General features: G+C 44.6%; 1 protein-coding gene across 4 annotated transcripts in view; it reads right to left on the bottom strand.

Moving 5' to 3' along the window:
- The window catches only part of LOC137531733 (CD48 antigen-like), a 276,111-nt gene that overhangs the window by 31,252 nt on the left and 226,176 nt on the right, over positions 1 to 18,683 (bottom strand). For 3 of the 4 annotated variants that reach the window (XM_068251692.1, XM_068251694.1, XM_068251695.1), the window contains one exon: positions 9,838 to 9,920. In XM_068251692.1, coding sequence (XP_068107793.1) covers positions 9,838 to 9,920 — 83 coding nt within the window. Of the gene's footprint in view, positions 1 to 1,927; positions 2,011 to 9,837; positions 9,921 to 18,683 lie in introns of all 4 variants that reach the window. The other variant, XM_068251693.1, reaches the window with a different exon arrangement.

Here is an 18,683-nt window from a genome sequence, read left to right as displayed (position 1 = left end):
AGTGTGCCTGAGAGAAAAGAAGCTGATAATGCAATTATACAGCAAGTGCTTCTGTGGAAATGGAAACTGGAAAGCAAAGCATCGCTGATGTTGCTGGCTAAGAGGATTGAATTACTGCATAAATTATTGATTTCATGGATATGCATCTGCTGTGGGAACAAAGATTTGTTGTTCTCATAAAGAGATATTTAAATTGTACCTGTTGTGAGGAAAAATGCCACAGGGTGTACACTTACCTCTGAAGGGGGAAGCCTCTGGATCTTAAAGAGGCTACGCCCATCCTATTCAGCAGACGGGATCCAGCACTGGCTCCCCTGAAATTTTCCTCGTCAACGGTGAGCACATGCGCACTAGCGGCTCTCTGCTCGGGCTCCGGCGAAAATAGCCAGGCTTGATCGGGTTCACTCTATTGCGCAGGTGCAAGCTCATCTATTTCCACTGGAGCCCAAGGGAAGAGCCGCTAGTAAGCCTGCGCAGGCAAGACACTGTAAATATTATTGCTGCTGTTGGCTCGGGGGGGGGGGGGGGGGGGGTTCGCTGGAACGAGCTGCCTGAGGAGGATGGAGGAAGCCTTATTAGCATGCAGACTTCCCCCTCCCGAGGTAAGTATCCACCAGGGGCATATTTTTTTTCCATACAAGCTCACTTTAATGGACAAGTTTGTCTTTGAGCCCATCTAAACCGAAAAACAGAACAAGGACATTTTTATAGCAATCAGAATAACAACTGAATTTATTCTATACACTGTTTATACAGTGTATAGAAGCAAAGTTGTACACAGAATACCATTGTCATCATGGGTCAAACATGCTTAGAACTGGAATACAGCTTGCTTTCTGCTCTGGCTGGATTTAGCTGGTGGGTATGTCAGTCATGTATGACCCAACAGAAAGGCTAGACTACAGTTCCCAGCATTGCAGTAAAAGACATATGGCTGAAGGTGGTGGTTAAGTGATGTACAGAGGCAGTGACAGCTTTGTATCATAGAAATTGGTGTATCATAGATAAGGGACATTAAAATATGAGTATGGTAGGGATTAGATGGTGAGTTCCTCTGAGGGTCAGTTAGTGATATTACTAGTTTATACTGTATACCCTGTAAAGTGCTGCAGAAGATGTCAGTTCTATATAAAATACATAATAGTTAAAGGACATGTATATGAACCCAGGCACCGATGCACAAAGAATGAAGTATGGGCCATTGGTAATGAAGCACAAGTGATTATTTGATGTTCATGCAAGTCAAGTTACAGTCTGATAACATAGCAAAAGTAACAATGACACAGTTTGTCTATCATGCATGACAGGCTAAAACACAGTAACCTACAGCAACCAGAATAGTCTGCTCTTAATATGACATAAATAATTGAAATTAATTGGTTGCTGTGAGCAATAAACTCTATAAATATTTTATTAAACCACATACAAGCCTGGTAATGGTTTATAGTGTAACTGCAGTTAGGACAGATTTTAACCCAAGAATCTGTTTTCTCAGCTCTCTCCTAGTACAGTCTGCCATTTGATTTTTCAGCCTAGAGTCAGCTAAGGGACAATAAGAGTGGAAAAGAATATCTATAGTTGCAGACTGTACTAAGACACTACCAACAGATAAATGCTTGGTAATCCAGTCAGTGATCTAAGTATCTCAAGTGGATGTTTAGACTGGGGAAGAGCAGCAAAAGCATAGCTAGGAAGCGACTTCTGTACAGAAATATGGCTTCCAAGTTGCCTCCAGGCTCCAGCATGTAAACAATGATAGCTACAGGGGCATCATAACCAGTTTCTCATGCAGAATCAGTGATGAAGTATAGATCCATTAATAATGAGACAAGGATTTTAAATGCATTGGGTCTTCCATTGGTGTAGTTACACTCTAACAAACCAGCTAGTCTATTTGTTGCTTCCAGGCACAATCAGTTGTACACACCTGTGGTAGTAAGTTAGCACAATGGTTAAAGAGGGTTACGTAGCATTAAGGTTGGTTCCGTTCGGGCAGGACTTGGAGCACCCCTGCGAAGAGCACAAAAGACATACAAACTAGAGATGAACAGAAAATTCATGAAATATGCTAATATTTGTTCTGCATGAACTCTGATGACTACAGAAAATTCACAGCTGTAAACTGACAATCAGTTTGCTGGCAGCTATAATTTATCACCTGCTATAGTGCTTTGGTTAAAAAAATTCGATAGCACAGCTTATTGGTATGAACTGTCCACTGTACATTTGACAAGCTCTGGGCCCCTTGGCTCACTCATGTATTGGAAAAATAATATTCCCAAGTGTTGACACATCTGTAAACAATTCTGTGTGATATGGGAGAATGCTCTTTTATTATGTAAAGGTTGATGAACAGGGTTGTGGAGGGGAGCCGGGTATACCGGAGAGTGGTGGGCCTGGGTGTTCCAAGATGTGGGCACCACACTGCCCATATATATATATATATATATATATATATATATATATATATATATATATATATATATATATATATATATATATATATATATATATATATATATATACAGTAACTATACAGATATCTATATATAGATATATAGATAGATAGATAGATATACAGTATATATATATATATATATATATATATATATATATATATATATAGTGGCCTAAGCCTGTTTAAACACGGGTTAGGTCCGTTCCTAATGCGCCGCACCAATGCGCGTGCCCGTCGCGCACACGCCCGCCGCGCACACACTTTCCCGACCCTCCTGGCCCCGTCCTCCTCTGGATCTCGGCGGTGTCTCTGCGTATTGTCCCTGCACATACGCAGTGCTAAAAAGCACTGACACACGGACGGACGCAGCGACACAGGGATTTTATGGTATAGGATATATCTATCTATCTATCGATCACCTGCTCCTGCTGGTTAACTAATTGACAGTTCATAGCTCAGATTTGACAATAGCCATTTCCTGTTCCTTTGGAGCATATATTTGCATTTCTCAAGAACTTTCTAATCAATAAACACATACATTATATGACAACATAAAAAGCATTGCAGTAACGTTTAAAAGAAGCAGTAACATTTAAAAGAAGCAGAAGCAAATGACCAGTTTCTGAAAAACTTAAAGGAAAACTGAAGTGAGAGGAATGTAGAGAGTGCTATATTTATTTCCTTTTAAACAATACTAGTTGCCTGGCAGTCCTGCTGATCTGTTTGGTTACAGTAGTGTCGGAATCACACACCTGAAACAAGCATGCAGTTAATCTTGTCAGATTTTTGTCAGGAAACTCTGATCTGCATGCTTCAGGGTCTATGGCTAAAAGTTTTAGATGCAGAGGAACAGCCGCACAGCCGGGCAATCTGCATGGTTTAAAAATAAATAAACGTGGAAACTTCAATGCCCCTCTCACTTTAGTTGTCCTTCAAGTTGCACTGTTCTGACTCATTGTATTAGGTTAAGAGTCTCGGATATATTGATGCATTTTATGCTTATTTTCAATATTATACATGTTACAGGGTTAGTATTGAATGCGAACAAAGAGATGAGCCACTGGATTGCGTTTGCAAATAAACAGAAACATTTTTGTAAAATAAAACTTGCAACCTTTTGTTTGGATTAGGACATTGGATGTGTTGTGGCTGTTTATGCAATTAGTCCCTTTGTATGTACGAATGTGCAAAAGGTTAATGACTACTATGGTTTAGAAGGTGACACAGTCTTTTAGCACCTTTGTCAGTTAAATCTATTTAATGCCCCTATAATGGGGGAGAGCCTAGATTGTGGTATTCAGTTATTTTGTATAAATATTGTGGTCAGGTTTAAATCTGGAGTTTACTCTTAGCCCAGAGTATGCAAAGGGTCAATGAATTATATTGCTTAGGCAGTAATGAGTGCATTGTACATACCTTCAACCCAATGATATTAATAATATATATGAATTTCTTTCATAGTATCTATTAAAAACTGGAAAGATTAATCACCACTATCCAGCAGTGTCTGGTGTAATGGTTAAAGTGAATTAGAGATAAACTTTTACTCATTGCATAATTGTGTTCCTTTCATATAGTTTATAGGGCATTCCTCAAGCCAAATACTTTTTTTGTTTTGTTTTAATACTCTAATTCCCTATAGACTAAACAAGCCTCGCCCACAGCTTTTCAGAGAGCCTTGGCACTCTGTCCCGGGTAGTAAGGGCTTATGGGAGCTCAGTCTGGGCATGAGGAAGAGGAGGTTACTAGCCAGAGATTTCAGAGGCAGAGGGGAGGAGGAGAGGGGACTGAATTTACACACAGGCAAGCTCATAGCATTCTCAACCCTCAGGCCTGTGACAATGTGACAAACAGAACATGGCTGCCCTCATTGTATCACAGCAATAAATAATCATAAACTTTTAAAGCTGTTTGCAGCTAGATTTGCTGTGTAAACTATCTAGACTTTAGATAAGATATATATATAGACAAGTTATCTGTTATAGTTACGTTTTCATTTCGGATCCACTTTAAGGGCTCTGTCACTGACATAGAAGACCTGGGTTGAAATCTCGGCTCTTCCTGTTGAGTAAGCCACCACCCATTCAGTGAGGAGTTCTTGGGCAAGACTCCCTAACACTGCTACTGCCTACTGACTGCGCTCTATTGGCTGCCTCGCAGGTGCTTTGAGTCTGACAGGAGAAAAGTGCTATACGAATACTGGAATTATTATTATCACATTCATTTCCCATGCACACCAGAGATGTCTGCTGAATCAACCCCACGGTGCCTGCTTAAATTCATGTTTAAGAATTTTGCTGCATTCACTTTATCTTTAAGGTTTCCCCACCTAAAGACATGGCTCATTACAATCAAGAAGTGTTCCTTATAGAATACAGGAAATGTATAAAGATTTGGATAATTGATTCAGTGAATATAGATTCTCTGAGACCTAATTAGTTTGAGTACAAATTCCAGTTCTTTTGCAGTTGCTGAAAACAAATGCAATCCGTACAGGTCAGCTTTATGCATGGACAAGATTTCTCCAAATTTCAGCTTCTTACATTTTCTTAGTGTGCTGTAACGATTGGTGTCAGCACACAGAGAGAATCTGATTATTGGTGATCTGCAGTATCACCAAGAATACAGATATATACCTGATTATGGATGATCTGCAGAATCACCAATAATCCAAGGATAACTAACCTCTGGACACCTATATAGTGTGAGTGTTTGGTGCAACAGTAATGACTTTGAGTGGGACCACCCGAGGAGCAGGTGGTCCTTGGCAGTATGGGAAATACCTCCCTCTGGGAAGTGCAAAACCTTCCAGCAGCCTGGGACATCCAAAGGGGTGGAACCCCAGGCTGGATAGCAGGAAGGACCTATGCCTGAGTGACACCTGGAAGGTGGGTGTCACCAGCAGGTCTGGAGACTAATCTCTCAATGGAGAGAGATAGCTCTCAAGGTCGGGCAAGCCAGGTCGGCAACACACGAGCATACAAGGTACAGAGACAGAAGGCTGATTCGGTAACCAAGGGCAGGCAGGGTTGGCAACAGGTAATCAGATATATCGTAAGTACCGAATCAGAAAGCAGAGGGATAGTCAGAAATGCAATAGGTCATAACAGATATCAAACAATGCCTAGTCTTGGGTGTGAGGTCCGTGGTCTCAACACCCTGGAACTAGTCTGAGTATAATATGATGGTACACAGTATCCCTAGTCTTGGGTGTGAGGTCCGTGGTCTCGACACCCTGGAACTAGTCTGAAATATAACACGATAACACGGAATCCCTAGTCTTGGGTGTGAGGTCCGTGGTCTCAACACCCTGGAACTAGTCTGAAGTATAACACAATGATTACACAGAATCCCTAGTCTTGGGTGTGAGGTCCGTGGTCTCAACACCCTGGAACTAGTCTGAAGTATAACACAATGATAACACAGAAGTAATCTGGCTCAGTGTGAATTCCCAGATCCTCCTGGTTCTAACACACTGTGAGATCTGACTAAGGTCTGAGTGCTTCCACGTAAGTGTTCGCAACGGCAGACAACTTGAGACTGACCAGTAGTGACTATATATAGAGCGGCGCTCTCCGGCGCCACCCATCACAGAACAACCAATAGCCACTTGCTCTGAGGTCAGCTGACCAACCTGGTCAGCTAATCCCTCCTCGTTTGTCATAAAGGTGCTGCCTCTCCTCAACCTGTGTGAACTAAGAGACCCAGCCACACCAGACGCACGCTACTGCGTGCAAACCGCCGTGCTGGACGTGAACTCAGCCGCCTTGCCGCTAGTACACGCGGCGGCTTTTCCGCGATCTATTACATGTGCATTATACTAACAGCTGCACTGAGTTCCTTTCAGAAAAAGCTAAGCAAGAATGTTAGAAAGTAAAATATAATATCATAGTGCAGGCTTCATACATTTTGTCAACCCATCGATCAGCAAATAACCTGTGGCCATGGCCAACTTCTGTAACAAATGGTGCTAAGAGTCCATGTAAACATATAGTGAGGGTCAGCCATTAATGATATCTCACCCAACGCGGCAGAACTAACCTTTTTAAAGTATAAAAGAAGTATATAGAAAGAAATTGCCCAAGTCATGTTAACAAAGACTTTTATCTATAGACCCTGAACAAGCAACAAGATCAGATGTTTCAGACTGAAGTCTGACTGGTTTAGCCGCATGCATGTTTCAGGTATGTAATTCAGATACTTCTGATGAGAGATCAGCAAGAAGCCTGGCAAGTGGTATTGCTTAAAAGACGAAAAATATAGCAGCCTCCATATCCCTCTCAATTCAGGTGGGCTTTAAAGTGGTGCTTCAAAGCCCCATTTACCCATGTGCTGGTCTTAACTCTGTCTTTAAAGGGGAACTGAAGTAAGAGGTATACGGAGGCTGCCATATTTATTTCCTTTTAATCAATACCAGTTGCCTGGCAGCCCTGCTGGTCTATTTCTCTGCAGTAGTATCTGAATAACACCAGAAACAAGCATGCAGCTAGTCTTGTCAGATCTGACTTTAAAGTTGGAAACACCTGATCTGTTGCATGCTTGTTCAGGGGCTATGGCTAATAGTATTAGAGGCAGAGGATCAGCAGGACTGCCAGGCAACTGGTATTGCTTGAAAGGAAATAAACATGGCACCCTCCATATACCTCTCTCTTCAGTTGTCCTTTAATCAACACATTAATGGTGGCTGTAATGGCTTAATGAACATCTTGATCGTTTACATATTAACTTATGCACTAATTATGTATATGTTTTAGTTTATGCCCCAAATTAGGTTCTAAATGAAGGTACATGTTTGCTCTCAATTGTTCAATCTTTTTTAGTTTGAGTTATAGTGAAAGCAGTATGATCTTTATAACAAGAGTTAAAACAAGTGTGGATGGCACCAGGGAAGTTTGAGGAATCAATCCTAACATAAGAAAAAAATAAATAAAATAAAATGCAGACGGTAGCAAAGGAACAAGGAACCTACCAGCAACATCACCCATTTATCCAAAATCAAATCTCAGTTGACATACTAGGGCTACTGAAAGGAAAACGAGCTGCATCAGAGACTGCGGAACATGATAAGGTCATGAATACAATACAGAACAATACATACAATCATGTAGGAACTTATGAAGATGAACTTTTATTATCAGTGAAAGAAAATTTGATTGTGCCTTTATTATCTATTCATACAAACAGGGCTAAGAAAATGTATTAACCCCTTCTCATGATCTGATTTGTCAGTTGTTCTGCTTCTGTTCACTGCAAATGCAGTTAGACTTCATGGTGATTTGTTGCTTTATGTGCTGCAGTATCTGATGCAGCATTTTTATTCTGGAACATCCTGCAGACATGTTATCCTCAAGAACAAAAAACAGAAATTACATAACCTGGCTGGGACATGGTTACTGCAAAATGCAAGGCACCATGGCAAGCTAAGTTGCAGATTAATTTTAATCTTGTGCTGAGCCACTTATCTAACTATGATTATTGTCTGTTTTTTAACCCATTGCAAGGTGTCAACTCTTTTATCAATTACAACCATCTTCTAGATCAAACTCCGGTCCGTGGGCCAAATCTGGCCCTTTGAGCCATTAGATTTGGCCCTCAGGTGGTTTCCCCACTTTGCATTATGTTTGGCCCACTCCAGACCACCAGAGAAGATATAATGGAGGGTAAGCCCTAGATCACCTGGGAAGCCATATAGGGGAAGAGGAAAGTACTAGATACCAGGGAACTGTATAGGGGAAGGAGGGGGCCACTAGACACCAGGAAACTGTATAAGGGAGGGAGGACCACTAAACATAATCGAACTGTATAGATGAGGGAGGGAGGATCACTAAACATCAGGGAACTTTATTAGGGGATGAAGGGGAGCTATTACACTAGGGGACTTTATAAGAGAGAGAGGTGGCCACTAGACATTGAGGTTGGCCCGCCACTTGGTCCCAGAGCTCAATTTCGGCCAAGTTTGTATTTTAGTTCGATACCCCTGTTCTAGATGCTGTTTACATATCGATTCACTACCATGTTCTTCTAAACGCAATTTTATTTACCTCAGATGAACTGTGCACCATTTTTTTCCTAATTCCAGTTTGCCGTCTGTACTTTTAAAGCTGGCAATACATCTATTTGGAAGTCTTTATTCCATTGGACATTGCATATACTGTAGTATAGTCTTTGTCTCTGGCAGTCGATGAACTGTTAAGAGATGATTAGCACCTTCTGGTTTGATGTGTCAACCTGAATCCTTGATTTGTTTTGGTTCTTTGTACTGCTTTCCTCTAGTGTGCCTGTATTTTTGCACTAACAATTTCCTTTTTCTTCATGTTCGAATGTCACCCTCAGGATCCTGATATAAACTCTGAGCATATTTCAGCTGGACAGCTAATGAGCAATGGGCAAGTTTTACATTGGCCCATTCAAGTACTGTACGCATAACAATTGATATGGACCCCAAAACTTGCCAAGGACAGCCACAGTGTCAGAGAGGCGTAAGCAAAGGAGTGGAACTGTTTGTTCATAATAACCACTATTGAAAGCACACACAGAGGTGATCATTACCAACATAGCAGCAATGTAGAGCTCAGCTAATACAGTGGTTAAAAAAGGGCCCCAATGCTGTTGCCACCTCTGCATCTCCTATTACTACACAACTGCTGCTGGAGTTTAAAGGGTTGGTGAAGTCAATATTAAAAACTAAAGTGAACAATATTAAAAACTAAACTGCTTCTTGTAGCCGTTATATAGCGTGTACTTGTTTATTAGTGTTTATTAATTTATTTAGGACTGGCAGGCTCAAGGCCAGAGCCTTATTTTTATTCTTTCATTTGTGATCACTGTGATTGGCTCACAGTGATCACCTGGTAAGGAGCCAATAAAACTGGCTCCTTAACTGATCAAAAAGAAGCTCAGCAACCAGGGACCGCCCTATACCAGTTGCATAGATTCTATGACGCATCAGTTGGGGAGCCGCCACTGCAGCATAGAATCTGCCATACGTGGTCCTGAGCCAGTTTATAAAGGTTCCTTCGGCTGCAAGCCACAGTGAGGATGTGATTCCAGATATCGCAAACAGTTGTGCTAGTATAGGCATGTAGTGGAGTTGGTCTGAGAAACTAAAAGTCACTTAAAAAAAAAAAAACATTTGTGAATTTTGTCCCTAAAGCTTACTCGTTGCTACCTGGCTCTTCCTACTCAGTAAGCCAGCACCTATTCAGTAAGGAGTTCATTGGGCAAGTCTCCCTAACACTGCTACTGCCTACTGAGTGCGCTCTAGTGGCTGCCTCGCAAGCGCTTTGAGTCCGACAGGAGAAAGGCGCTATACAAAAAAAGGAATTATTACCTGCTAGTTGTGTGTTATACATGTTGTTGAAAATGTTCATACACCTTACCTGACTGTTATCATTGTGGCTGACCGATGTCACTTGACTGTATACCACGTCTGCAGTTCTGTTTTCAGATGGAGATGGGGGTCCTGTCAAAATAAACAACTTCAGCTAAGTAACAGCTTTTTCCACAGCTGCTAAGGTTAAACACAGAGTGCTGAAAGCAGTTTTCCCACATGCAAACATTTTTCAGTAAATGAAAACAAGCACATTGATTGATACATTAGCTGTGAGTTCTAATGTTCTAATGAAAATTCGTATTGTGAGAAAATGCAAACTACTCAAGTGTGAACCCTGCCTTATAGTGTTGGCTTGCCATCATTAAGCTGAATTCTGACCACCCGACGGAGGAAGATGGATCCAGTGACGTCCCCCTGACGACAAGCAGACAAGCATTCCACGATCCATCTTCCAGCCGGCGGTTACACGTGACATCAGACAGCGGACGCAAACAGGAAGTCAAGCGATCGCGGTACTTTGCACAGGTATCTTAAAAGATGTCGTCAGACATCTTAAAAGATCAGATCTGCAATGATGGTCGTTGTCGATACATGTCACTAAATGCCGTTGGCATGATCACATGCCTGTACCTACGTGGCAAAATCGCCAAAACGATTGCTCATCTCTCAAAAAATTTGCAGTCATTGGAAAAATCGCATACAACGGGCCTCAACAGTAAAGATGGCCCGAACGTTCCGCCCGGCAAATAGTTTGCGTGGATATCAGCTACCCATGCCCGTGGCAGGTAGCAAACACATGGCACGTTCGACCTGCCCCCTATGCCTTGTCATTGGGCTAAACATTGACCCTCTACATCAGAGTCAGCAGACACATGACAGCCAACCTGGCTGCACTCCCTCCTGGACCCCCGCCCCCCATTATAAAAGGCAGCAGTGTCGGCCATGTTCTCACTCTGTCTGCTGCCTGCTTAGTGAGAGAAGGGAGAGACATTGCTGGAGAGATAGGGAAAGTGTTAGTTAGGCTGTTGTTAGCTTGCTCCTCGATGAAATTTGTTGCTGAAAGCACCCTAAAACAGATCTTTTGAGGGCTAATGTTCTTCTGATGGTTTTTTTGTTGTTGTTGTTGTGTGTGTGACACTGACACTGCATAGATACAGCCCTGTTGCAGCTGTGCCCTTGCTTGCTGACACACTGCACACCAGTGCATTTTCCCCACTCTATTTGTGTGATTTAACTTACTAAAGCATAGGTCTCTTTGTGGGTGACACTGCATTGATACAGCCCACAGACAGTTGCTGCCTGCTTGGTATTTGTAGTCCCACTGTCTGACAGCACACTGTATTAGACAAATGGCACAGTGCATATCTTTCTACTGCATCTGTGTGACTACACACTGTATTAGAGCAGTGCATATCTTTCCACTGCATCTGTGTGACTACACACTGTATTAGAGCAGTGCATATCTTTCCACTGCATCTGTTTGACTGCACACTGTATTAGAGCAGTGCATATCTTTCCACTGCATCTGTGTGACTGCACACTGTATTAGAGCAGTGTATATCTTTCCACTGCATCTGTGTGACTGCACACTGTATTAGAGCAGTGCATATCTTTCCACTGCATCTGTGTGACTACAAACAGTATTAGAGCAGTGCATATCTATTCACTGCATCTGTGTGACTACAAACAGTATTAGAGCAGTGCATATATATTCACCGCATCTGTGTGATTGAGCATAACTCTCTTTGTGGGTGACACACTGCATACAGCCCGCAGAGAGACAGGGGCATTTAGCTTTGAGGGCTCATATTGTTCTATTCTTAACAGGCAGAGGCACGGGCAGTCAGGTCTGTGCGAGGTTGTGCTGATGAGATTTCATGCGGCCCTCGACCAAAGTACAGTGTCTCAACCCCCAAGATTCTGCGGACATAGTTGATTTCATAACACAGAACACCTTATCTTCCTCAGCTTCCACATTGAACCATGACATATTTTCCTCCTCCTGCTCTGATTCGTGCACACCACTTAATACTCAGCCGGCAGCCACCATCGCTGCTACTAGCACCACAGCCGCTCCACTTGAGCTGTCCGAGGAGTTATTCACACATGTTTGTGGGGAATTAACTGATTCACAACCATTATTGTTACAAGATGAAGGCGCTGAGGATGTTACACCACCTCATATGTCTGAGTTAGGCGTCACTATAAACATAAGGTGTGAGGATGATGAAGTACCTGTTGTTGGTGCAGTTTTGGAGGTTTCTGATACAAGCGAAGGAGGATGATGATGATCCTGCCATGGATGTCACGTGGGTTCCCAATAAACAAGATAAACAGGGGGACAGTTCAAAGGGGGAGTCAGAGAGGAGGAGATGAGTTGCTGTAAGAAGCAGGGGGAGCTCATCGGAAACCGCTCGTGGCAGTGTCCGGCGGCATGTATCGCCACCTAGGGACAGCCAGCCAACACGCCTTTCAACGTCAGCTGCTGCCGCCACCACCAAAATGCCGTCATCCCACAGCTCACCAGTGTGGAATTGTTTGTGTGTCTCTGCCTCAGAGTACAGCAATGCCATCTGTACTCTCTGCCAAAAACAATTAAGTCGTGGAAAAAGTAAAACCCACGTAGGGACATCAGCCTTACGAAGGCACTTGCTGAACAAGCACAAACACCAAAGGGATGAGCACATGAGGAAAAGAAGCATGCAAATGCAAAGACACCCTCCGCCTCCTCTTCCTCCTCCAGGTGCAGCATCTTCAGCTGCTTTATCATCTGCTGCCCTTGCACCTTCACAGCCACCCTCCTCCACTCTGCCTCTCACCTTGAGCAGTTCCTGCTCCTCTGCCCACAGCACCTAGGTGTCCATTAAGGAAATCTTTGATCGGAAGAAGCCAATGTCTGCAAGTCACCCCCTTGCCCGGCGTCTAACAGCTGGCTTGGCGGAACTGTTAGCCTGCCAGCTGTTACCATACAAGCTGGTGGACTCTGCGGCCTTCCGAAAATTTGTGGCGATTGGAACACCACAATAAAAGATACCAGGCCACAATTATTTCTCAAAAAAGACAATACCCAAACTGTACCATGATGTTGAGAGGCAAGTGGTGTCAACTCTGGCACAAAGCGTTGTGTCAAGGGCCCATCTGACCACGGATGCCTGGTCTGCAAAGCACGGTCAGGGCAGGTACATTACTTATACGGCACATTGGATCAACCTGGTGACTGCTGGCAAGCATGGAGTATGTGGCTGTGCAGCGGACTTGGTGGTGACACCGCCACGGCTTGCAGGCTGGCCTGCTGCCACCTCCTCTCCTTTTCCTCCTACTTCTCCTGCTACATCCTCTTCGCTGTCATCCTCCTCCTCCTCCTCAGCTGAGTGGTACTCTACTGCTACGTTCTCCTTTCAAACTGCACATCCCCAGCTCCCCAGGGCCTATTCCACATTCCAGGTACCACAGTGTCATGCCATCTTGGACATGTCTTGCCTCAGAGCTGAGAGTCACACCGTAGCAGCACTCCTGAACGCTCTGAACATGCATGGCACATGTGCTGAATCTTATAATCCAAAGATTTGTGTGTAAATTCCCAGGCTTACAGGAGGTCCTGAAGCAGTCCAGGAAGGTGTGTGGGCATTTCAGGCATTCCTACACGGCCATGGTGCGCTTTTCCGATATTCAGCGCCGAAATAACTTGCCAGTGAGGCGTTTGATTTGCAATAGCCCAACTCGCTGGAATTCAACGCTCCTCATGTTTGACTGCCTGCTACAACAGGAGAAAGCCGTCAACGAGTATCTGTACAGCTACGGTGAAAGGTCAGGCTCTGGGGAGCTGGGGATTTTCTGGCCAAAGTACTGACTGTGGAGATATATTGAGGTGCTGATGATATGAGGGAGTACAGAAACATATTCTATCATTTTTATGTCTGCTGTATATCTTTCAGAGGTGGATGTCAGCCAGTATGGCTTGAAGATATTGGCAGCTAGCTTCATGGACTGTTAATGTGATGGTGTGTGGGTGTCAATAGACAGACAAAAGGGAACCTCATTACCTGTTTCTGGCTGTCCAGAGGAACGGTACACTGTGATCTTTTGTATTAATGTAGACAGCTGCCATTGTCTTCAGTGAATGGACCAGTCACCTTCAATAGGCAAGGAAGCGGCTCATTAGGCCACTAGCAGTCACTTTGATCTGCTGCCCCAGGTGTGATTGTCTGCGTCTGCCTACTGGCAATTACAGGCAAACTGCTACCTGTTGTACAATTTTGCCCTCGCAGTCGGCTACCACAATTACCACTTCGGCGAGACACCACCACCACACCCCAAGCAGTGGGCACTCACCGCATCAAATTGACCCTCTATTAGATGGGTCTCCAGCGCTTATGGGGTCATATGGCCACCCCCTGCCTTTTCGAGCAAGCCTGTCCACTGCTTCCACCTTTTCTCACAGGATCATCACACCTCAAAAGACATATTTGGAATACTCATAGCGTAAAACCATAAAAACTATTTATTAGTAAAATCATGCTTCTGATGAGTCGCAGATAGCGACGAAACTAGTAAAGCTAGTGGCCAAGGAGAGACGTGAAGCCAGAGGGGGAAGCCGGGAGGAGCTGACCACGCCAGCGCAACAAGCCCACCCAGCGGCCAACGATTGGGGTAGAGCCCACAAAAACTCTGTGCCTATGAAAACGTCTAAGCTTGTGAGTGCAAAATTGATTTTACTAATAAATAGTTTTTATGGTTTTACGCTATGAGTATTCCAAATATGTCTTTTGAGGTGTGATGATCCTGTGAGAAAAGGTGGAAGCAGTGGACAGGCTTGCTCGAAAAGGCAGGGGGTGGCCATATGACCCCATAAGCGCTGGAGACCCATCTAATAGAGGGTCAATTTGATGCGGTGAGTGCCCACTGCTTGGGGTGTGGTGGTGGTGTCTCGCCGAAGTGGTAATTGTGGTAGCCGACTGCGAGGAGCAAAATTGTACATCTGGTGAAAACTTGGGACTGAACCTTGCATGTGGAGGGGGTGTCTAGCCACGGGAACGTCAGTGCGCAGCTGATTTGATGTTTTAAATTGGACTTTGTTAATTTTTAAGCAGCGCACCGCCAATTTACACTCACCCGAGAAGTGATATCTGCGCGGTTTTTGATTGTGAAACTGCTACCTGTAACCAGAATGCCATCTTTTCATGTATGTGCTAAAATACCCTTTAACCAAGGAAATAATGTGGAGGAAGCCTTTTGATGTCTGGTAGGATACAATCTCACCTATTGAATTCTAAAACCTACGAGAAGCTAAAACAGGAACCCCTTTGAAGTTTGCATATCACAGGAAAGATTATAACAAGCGTTCGGTGATGTCACAAACGGGGAAACTGCATTAGTTCCTGGGGGCTGGACATTAAATGCCCCAGGGGACACTTCAGAATATAAAAAGCAGAGACAGATACCTAGTGATCATCTTCTCTTGGAGATAGCGCATAGCTAGAGATGATCTCGACTTCTGGTCGAACAAGCGGCATGCTCCTGCCGACAACGTTTAGACCTTCAAGTTGGTAACGTTTTTAATCCCCATTTTTATTTTTACGCAAATATCCGTGTGTGTATCTTTGTAACTCTTAATTTTGTAACTTTTTTAAATTGTTTTTTGTAATCTTTTGTATATATTCTGTTCTGCATTGTTCCATGTTTTTCTGGAATATTAAATTATTATTTAATAAGCTTGACTTCTGCCGTACTAAACTAACACTCATAGCCTAGAGGAGACTGCAGTGTAGCTGTGTATAAGTCCGTGCCTAATTGTGTTTGAGCAACACTACCATATGAAATTATAATTGCATTGTGTGTATGGGGCACTTCTGCGCTCGACAGCCGAGTGGGAAGTCTAGCAGTATCGTTCGGAACGACTGTTAGTGGTTTTGCTGCACGACAGTGTAACTTGCATTACAAATCATTGTCTGATTGTGCTGTGTTACTGTACAACTGTACTGTGTGTGTGGGTGCGTGGCGTTCTCGTATTCGGCCTAAGCGCAAAGCTGACCCAAATACAAAAACGCAGATTGCGTGTTTAGCCATCGACAGCTGAGGGGACGTGTCTAGCAACGCTAGTGGTGGCAGTGGGAAGTGTTTGAGGGGTTCCAGCCTTGTTTGTAGCTTAAATAAGGCTGTTCCCCGCTTAATCTGATCAAACCCGCGGTCGGGAACCGTATACACAGGCGTGCCGCGGGCCGGTTCCTGACACTGACACTCATGCGTAATGCCTGCAGGGTCATGCGTCCATTTTGAGGAGGTGAAAAAGCTGGTGAGTCGCAGTGAAGGACATGTGATCTTACTTTGGTCCAAAGCCTCGTCTCAGCCCTTCCGAATCTGCCCTCCAACAACACCTCAACCGGCAGGTAGCCGACTACCTGGCCTTAAGTGCGGATATAGACACTCTGAGCAGCACTGAACCCCTGGACTATTGGGTGCGCAGGCTTGACCTGGGGCCAGAGCTGTCACAATTTGCCATCGAACGTCTGGCTTGCCCTGCCTCAAGCGTCCTGTCAGAAAGGACCTTCAGCGCAGCAGGAGGCATTGTCACCGAGAAGAGAAGTCGTCTAGGTCAAAAAAGTGTTCAGTACTTCACCTTTATTAAAATTAATGAGCCATGAATCCCGGAGGGCTACTGCCTGCCCGAAGACTAAGTCAGTCCTCACACAACATCTCTGCCTGTACGCCGCTGCTGCCTGCCCGAAGACTAAGTCAGTCCCCACACAGCATCTCTGCCTGCACGCCGTTGCTGTCTGCCCGATGACTAAGTCAGTCCCCACACAGCATCTCTGCCTGCAGGCCGCTTGACTGCCTTCTCCGCCAACACCAAAAGGGTCCAGGACTCCAGTTGGATTCCTGAATTTTTAAGGCCGCTGCTGCAGCCACAACCAAGAAGAAGAAGAATTTTTCTGGTGTGTGTACATGCCTAATTTTTCTGGCTGCACTGCAGCTGCAACAAAAAAACAAAAGGCATGTACGTGTCAATTCCCCTTCATGATCGTTACCTTGGGTTTGCATATCAAAATGAAGCAATGACCTATATGAGTGCGTTGGGGGGCACACCCAAGATAATAAGGTTGTTGCTTCATTGTGGACAGATTATATTCAATCAGCTGGACAGTCATTGTTGTTCTGTCATTGAGCTACCTCAGCCTGACCATATAGGCTGGAAAACCACCATCGCCTGCACACTCACCAACGTGTGCACTAGCACGGCCATCAGTGTTGCCAACCGCCCGTAAATTTACGAGCATACCTGTAACGATCGGTGTAACACAGAGAGGGTCTAATTATCGGTGAACTGCAGTATCACCGAGAATACAGAATATACCCGATTATTGATGATCTGCAGTATCACCGATAATCAGATATATCTACTAACCTCTGGACACCTGAGATAACAAGTGAGTGTTTGAGTGCAACAGCAATATTTTGAGTACTGCACAGAAGTATGTTACTTCCGTTGGCCTAGACTCTCCCGGGGGAGGAGCTAGGCTGAGAGTAGGAAGGACAGAGCGTGAGTGACACCAGTGAGAGGTTGTCACTAACAGGTCTGGGAACTGCCTCTAACAGTAAGGCCAGTTCTCGAGGTCGGGCAAGCCAGGTCGTGAACACACAGACAGATAAGGTACAGATTCAGGAGACAGATACGGAATCCAATGAACAGGCAGGGTTTGGCAACGGAGTATCAGAATAGCAAGGTACAGAATCAGGAGGCAAATACAGAGTCCAGGAACGAGCAGAGTTTGGCAACAGGATATCAGAAATAGCAAGGTACAGAATCAGAGTTCAGAGGAATAGTCAGGCAGGCAGAAGGTCATAACAAATAATACAGTTCAATATTCCTAACGCTAAGGTGTGAGGTCCGTGATCGTCAACACCTTTGGAAACTATGCTAGAACACAGATACTGACAAGGTCTGAGTGCTACCACGTAGTGATCGCAACGCCAGACACCAGAGAAATGACCAGCATCCAGTATATATACTCCAGTACTCTCCAGTGCCTCCCCTAAGAGCTAGACCAATGAAAGTTGCTGCAATTGTCAGCTGACCGGCCTGGTCAGCTGACCGGCCTGGTCAGCTGACCCTCCTCTGACTGCCATAAAGGCCCTGCCTCTCTGCGCACGCACACGTCCTCCTAAACCAGTGTGGACTATCAGTCCCAGCCACACCAGTCATGTGTTGTAATGTTGTTGCTGTATGGGATGCGGAATCCGCCGCCACGCTGTCTGAGCGTGCGGCGTTTCCTCCGCATACCGCCTTACTGAGAGAAGCAGGTCTATGCGTACAAACCGCCGCGTCAGGCGCGGCGGTTTCTCCGCGTTACGCTATGCCAGCCGTGGAAACAGCCGCCTCATCCTGCGTCCATGCGGCGGCTTTTCCGCGTTTCTTCACAGTACCTCCCCCCCCTCCCCTGAGGAGTGGACTCCGGACAGCTCCTTCCAGGCTTCTCAGGATGTAAAGCGTGGAATTCACTTTTCAATTTGTCAGCATGCATGCGACCTTCAGGTACCCATGATCTCTCCTCAATACCATACCCTTTCCAATGAACCAGATATTGTACTGAGTTCTGAACTATGCGTGAGTCTAAAATCTTCTCTACCTCGTACTCAGGTTGGTCATCTATCATCACAGGAGGAGGAGGAGTGGGACCCACATGGACTGCTGGCTTAAGCAGAGACACATAAAAGGATCTTACGCCACGCATACTGGCAGGAAGATCAATGGCATAAGTAACATTGTTGATCTTTCTAGTTACTGGAAATGGACCCACAAACCTGGGCCCCAACTTGGCTGAAGGCTGTTTTAATGTCAAGTGACGTGTGGATACCCAGACTAAGTCTCCTGGTTGAAACTTCCACTCTAAGGAA

Source organism: Hyperolius riggenbachi, chromosome 9 (assembly GCF_040937935.1).
Source record: "Hyperolius riggenbachi isolate aHypRig1 chromosome 9, aHypRig1.pri, whole genome shotgun sequence".
Taxonomy (NCBI): Eukaryota; Metazoa; Chordata; class Amphibia; order Anura; family Hyperoliidae; genus Hyperolius; species Hyperolius riggenbachi.
This window is presented reverse-complemented; position numbering and strand designations above follow the sequence as displayed.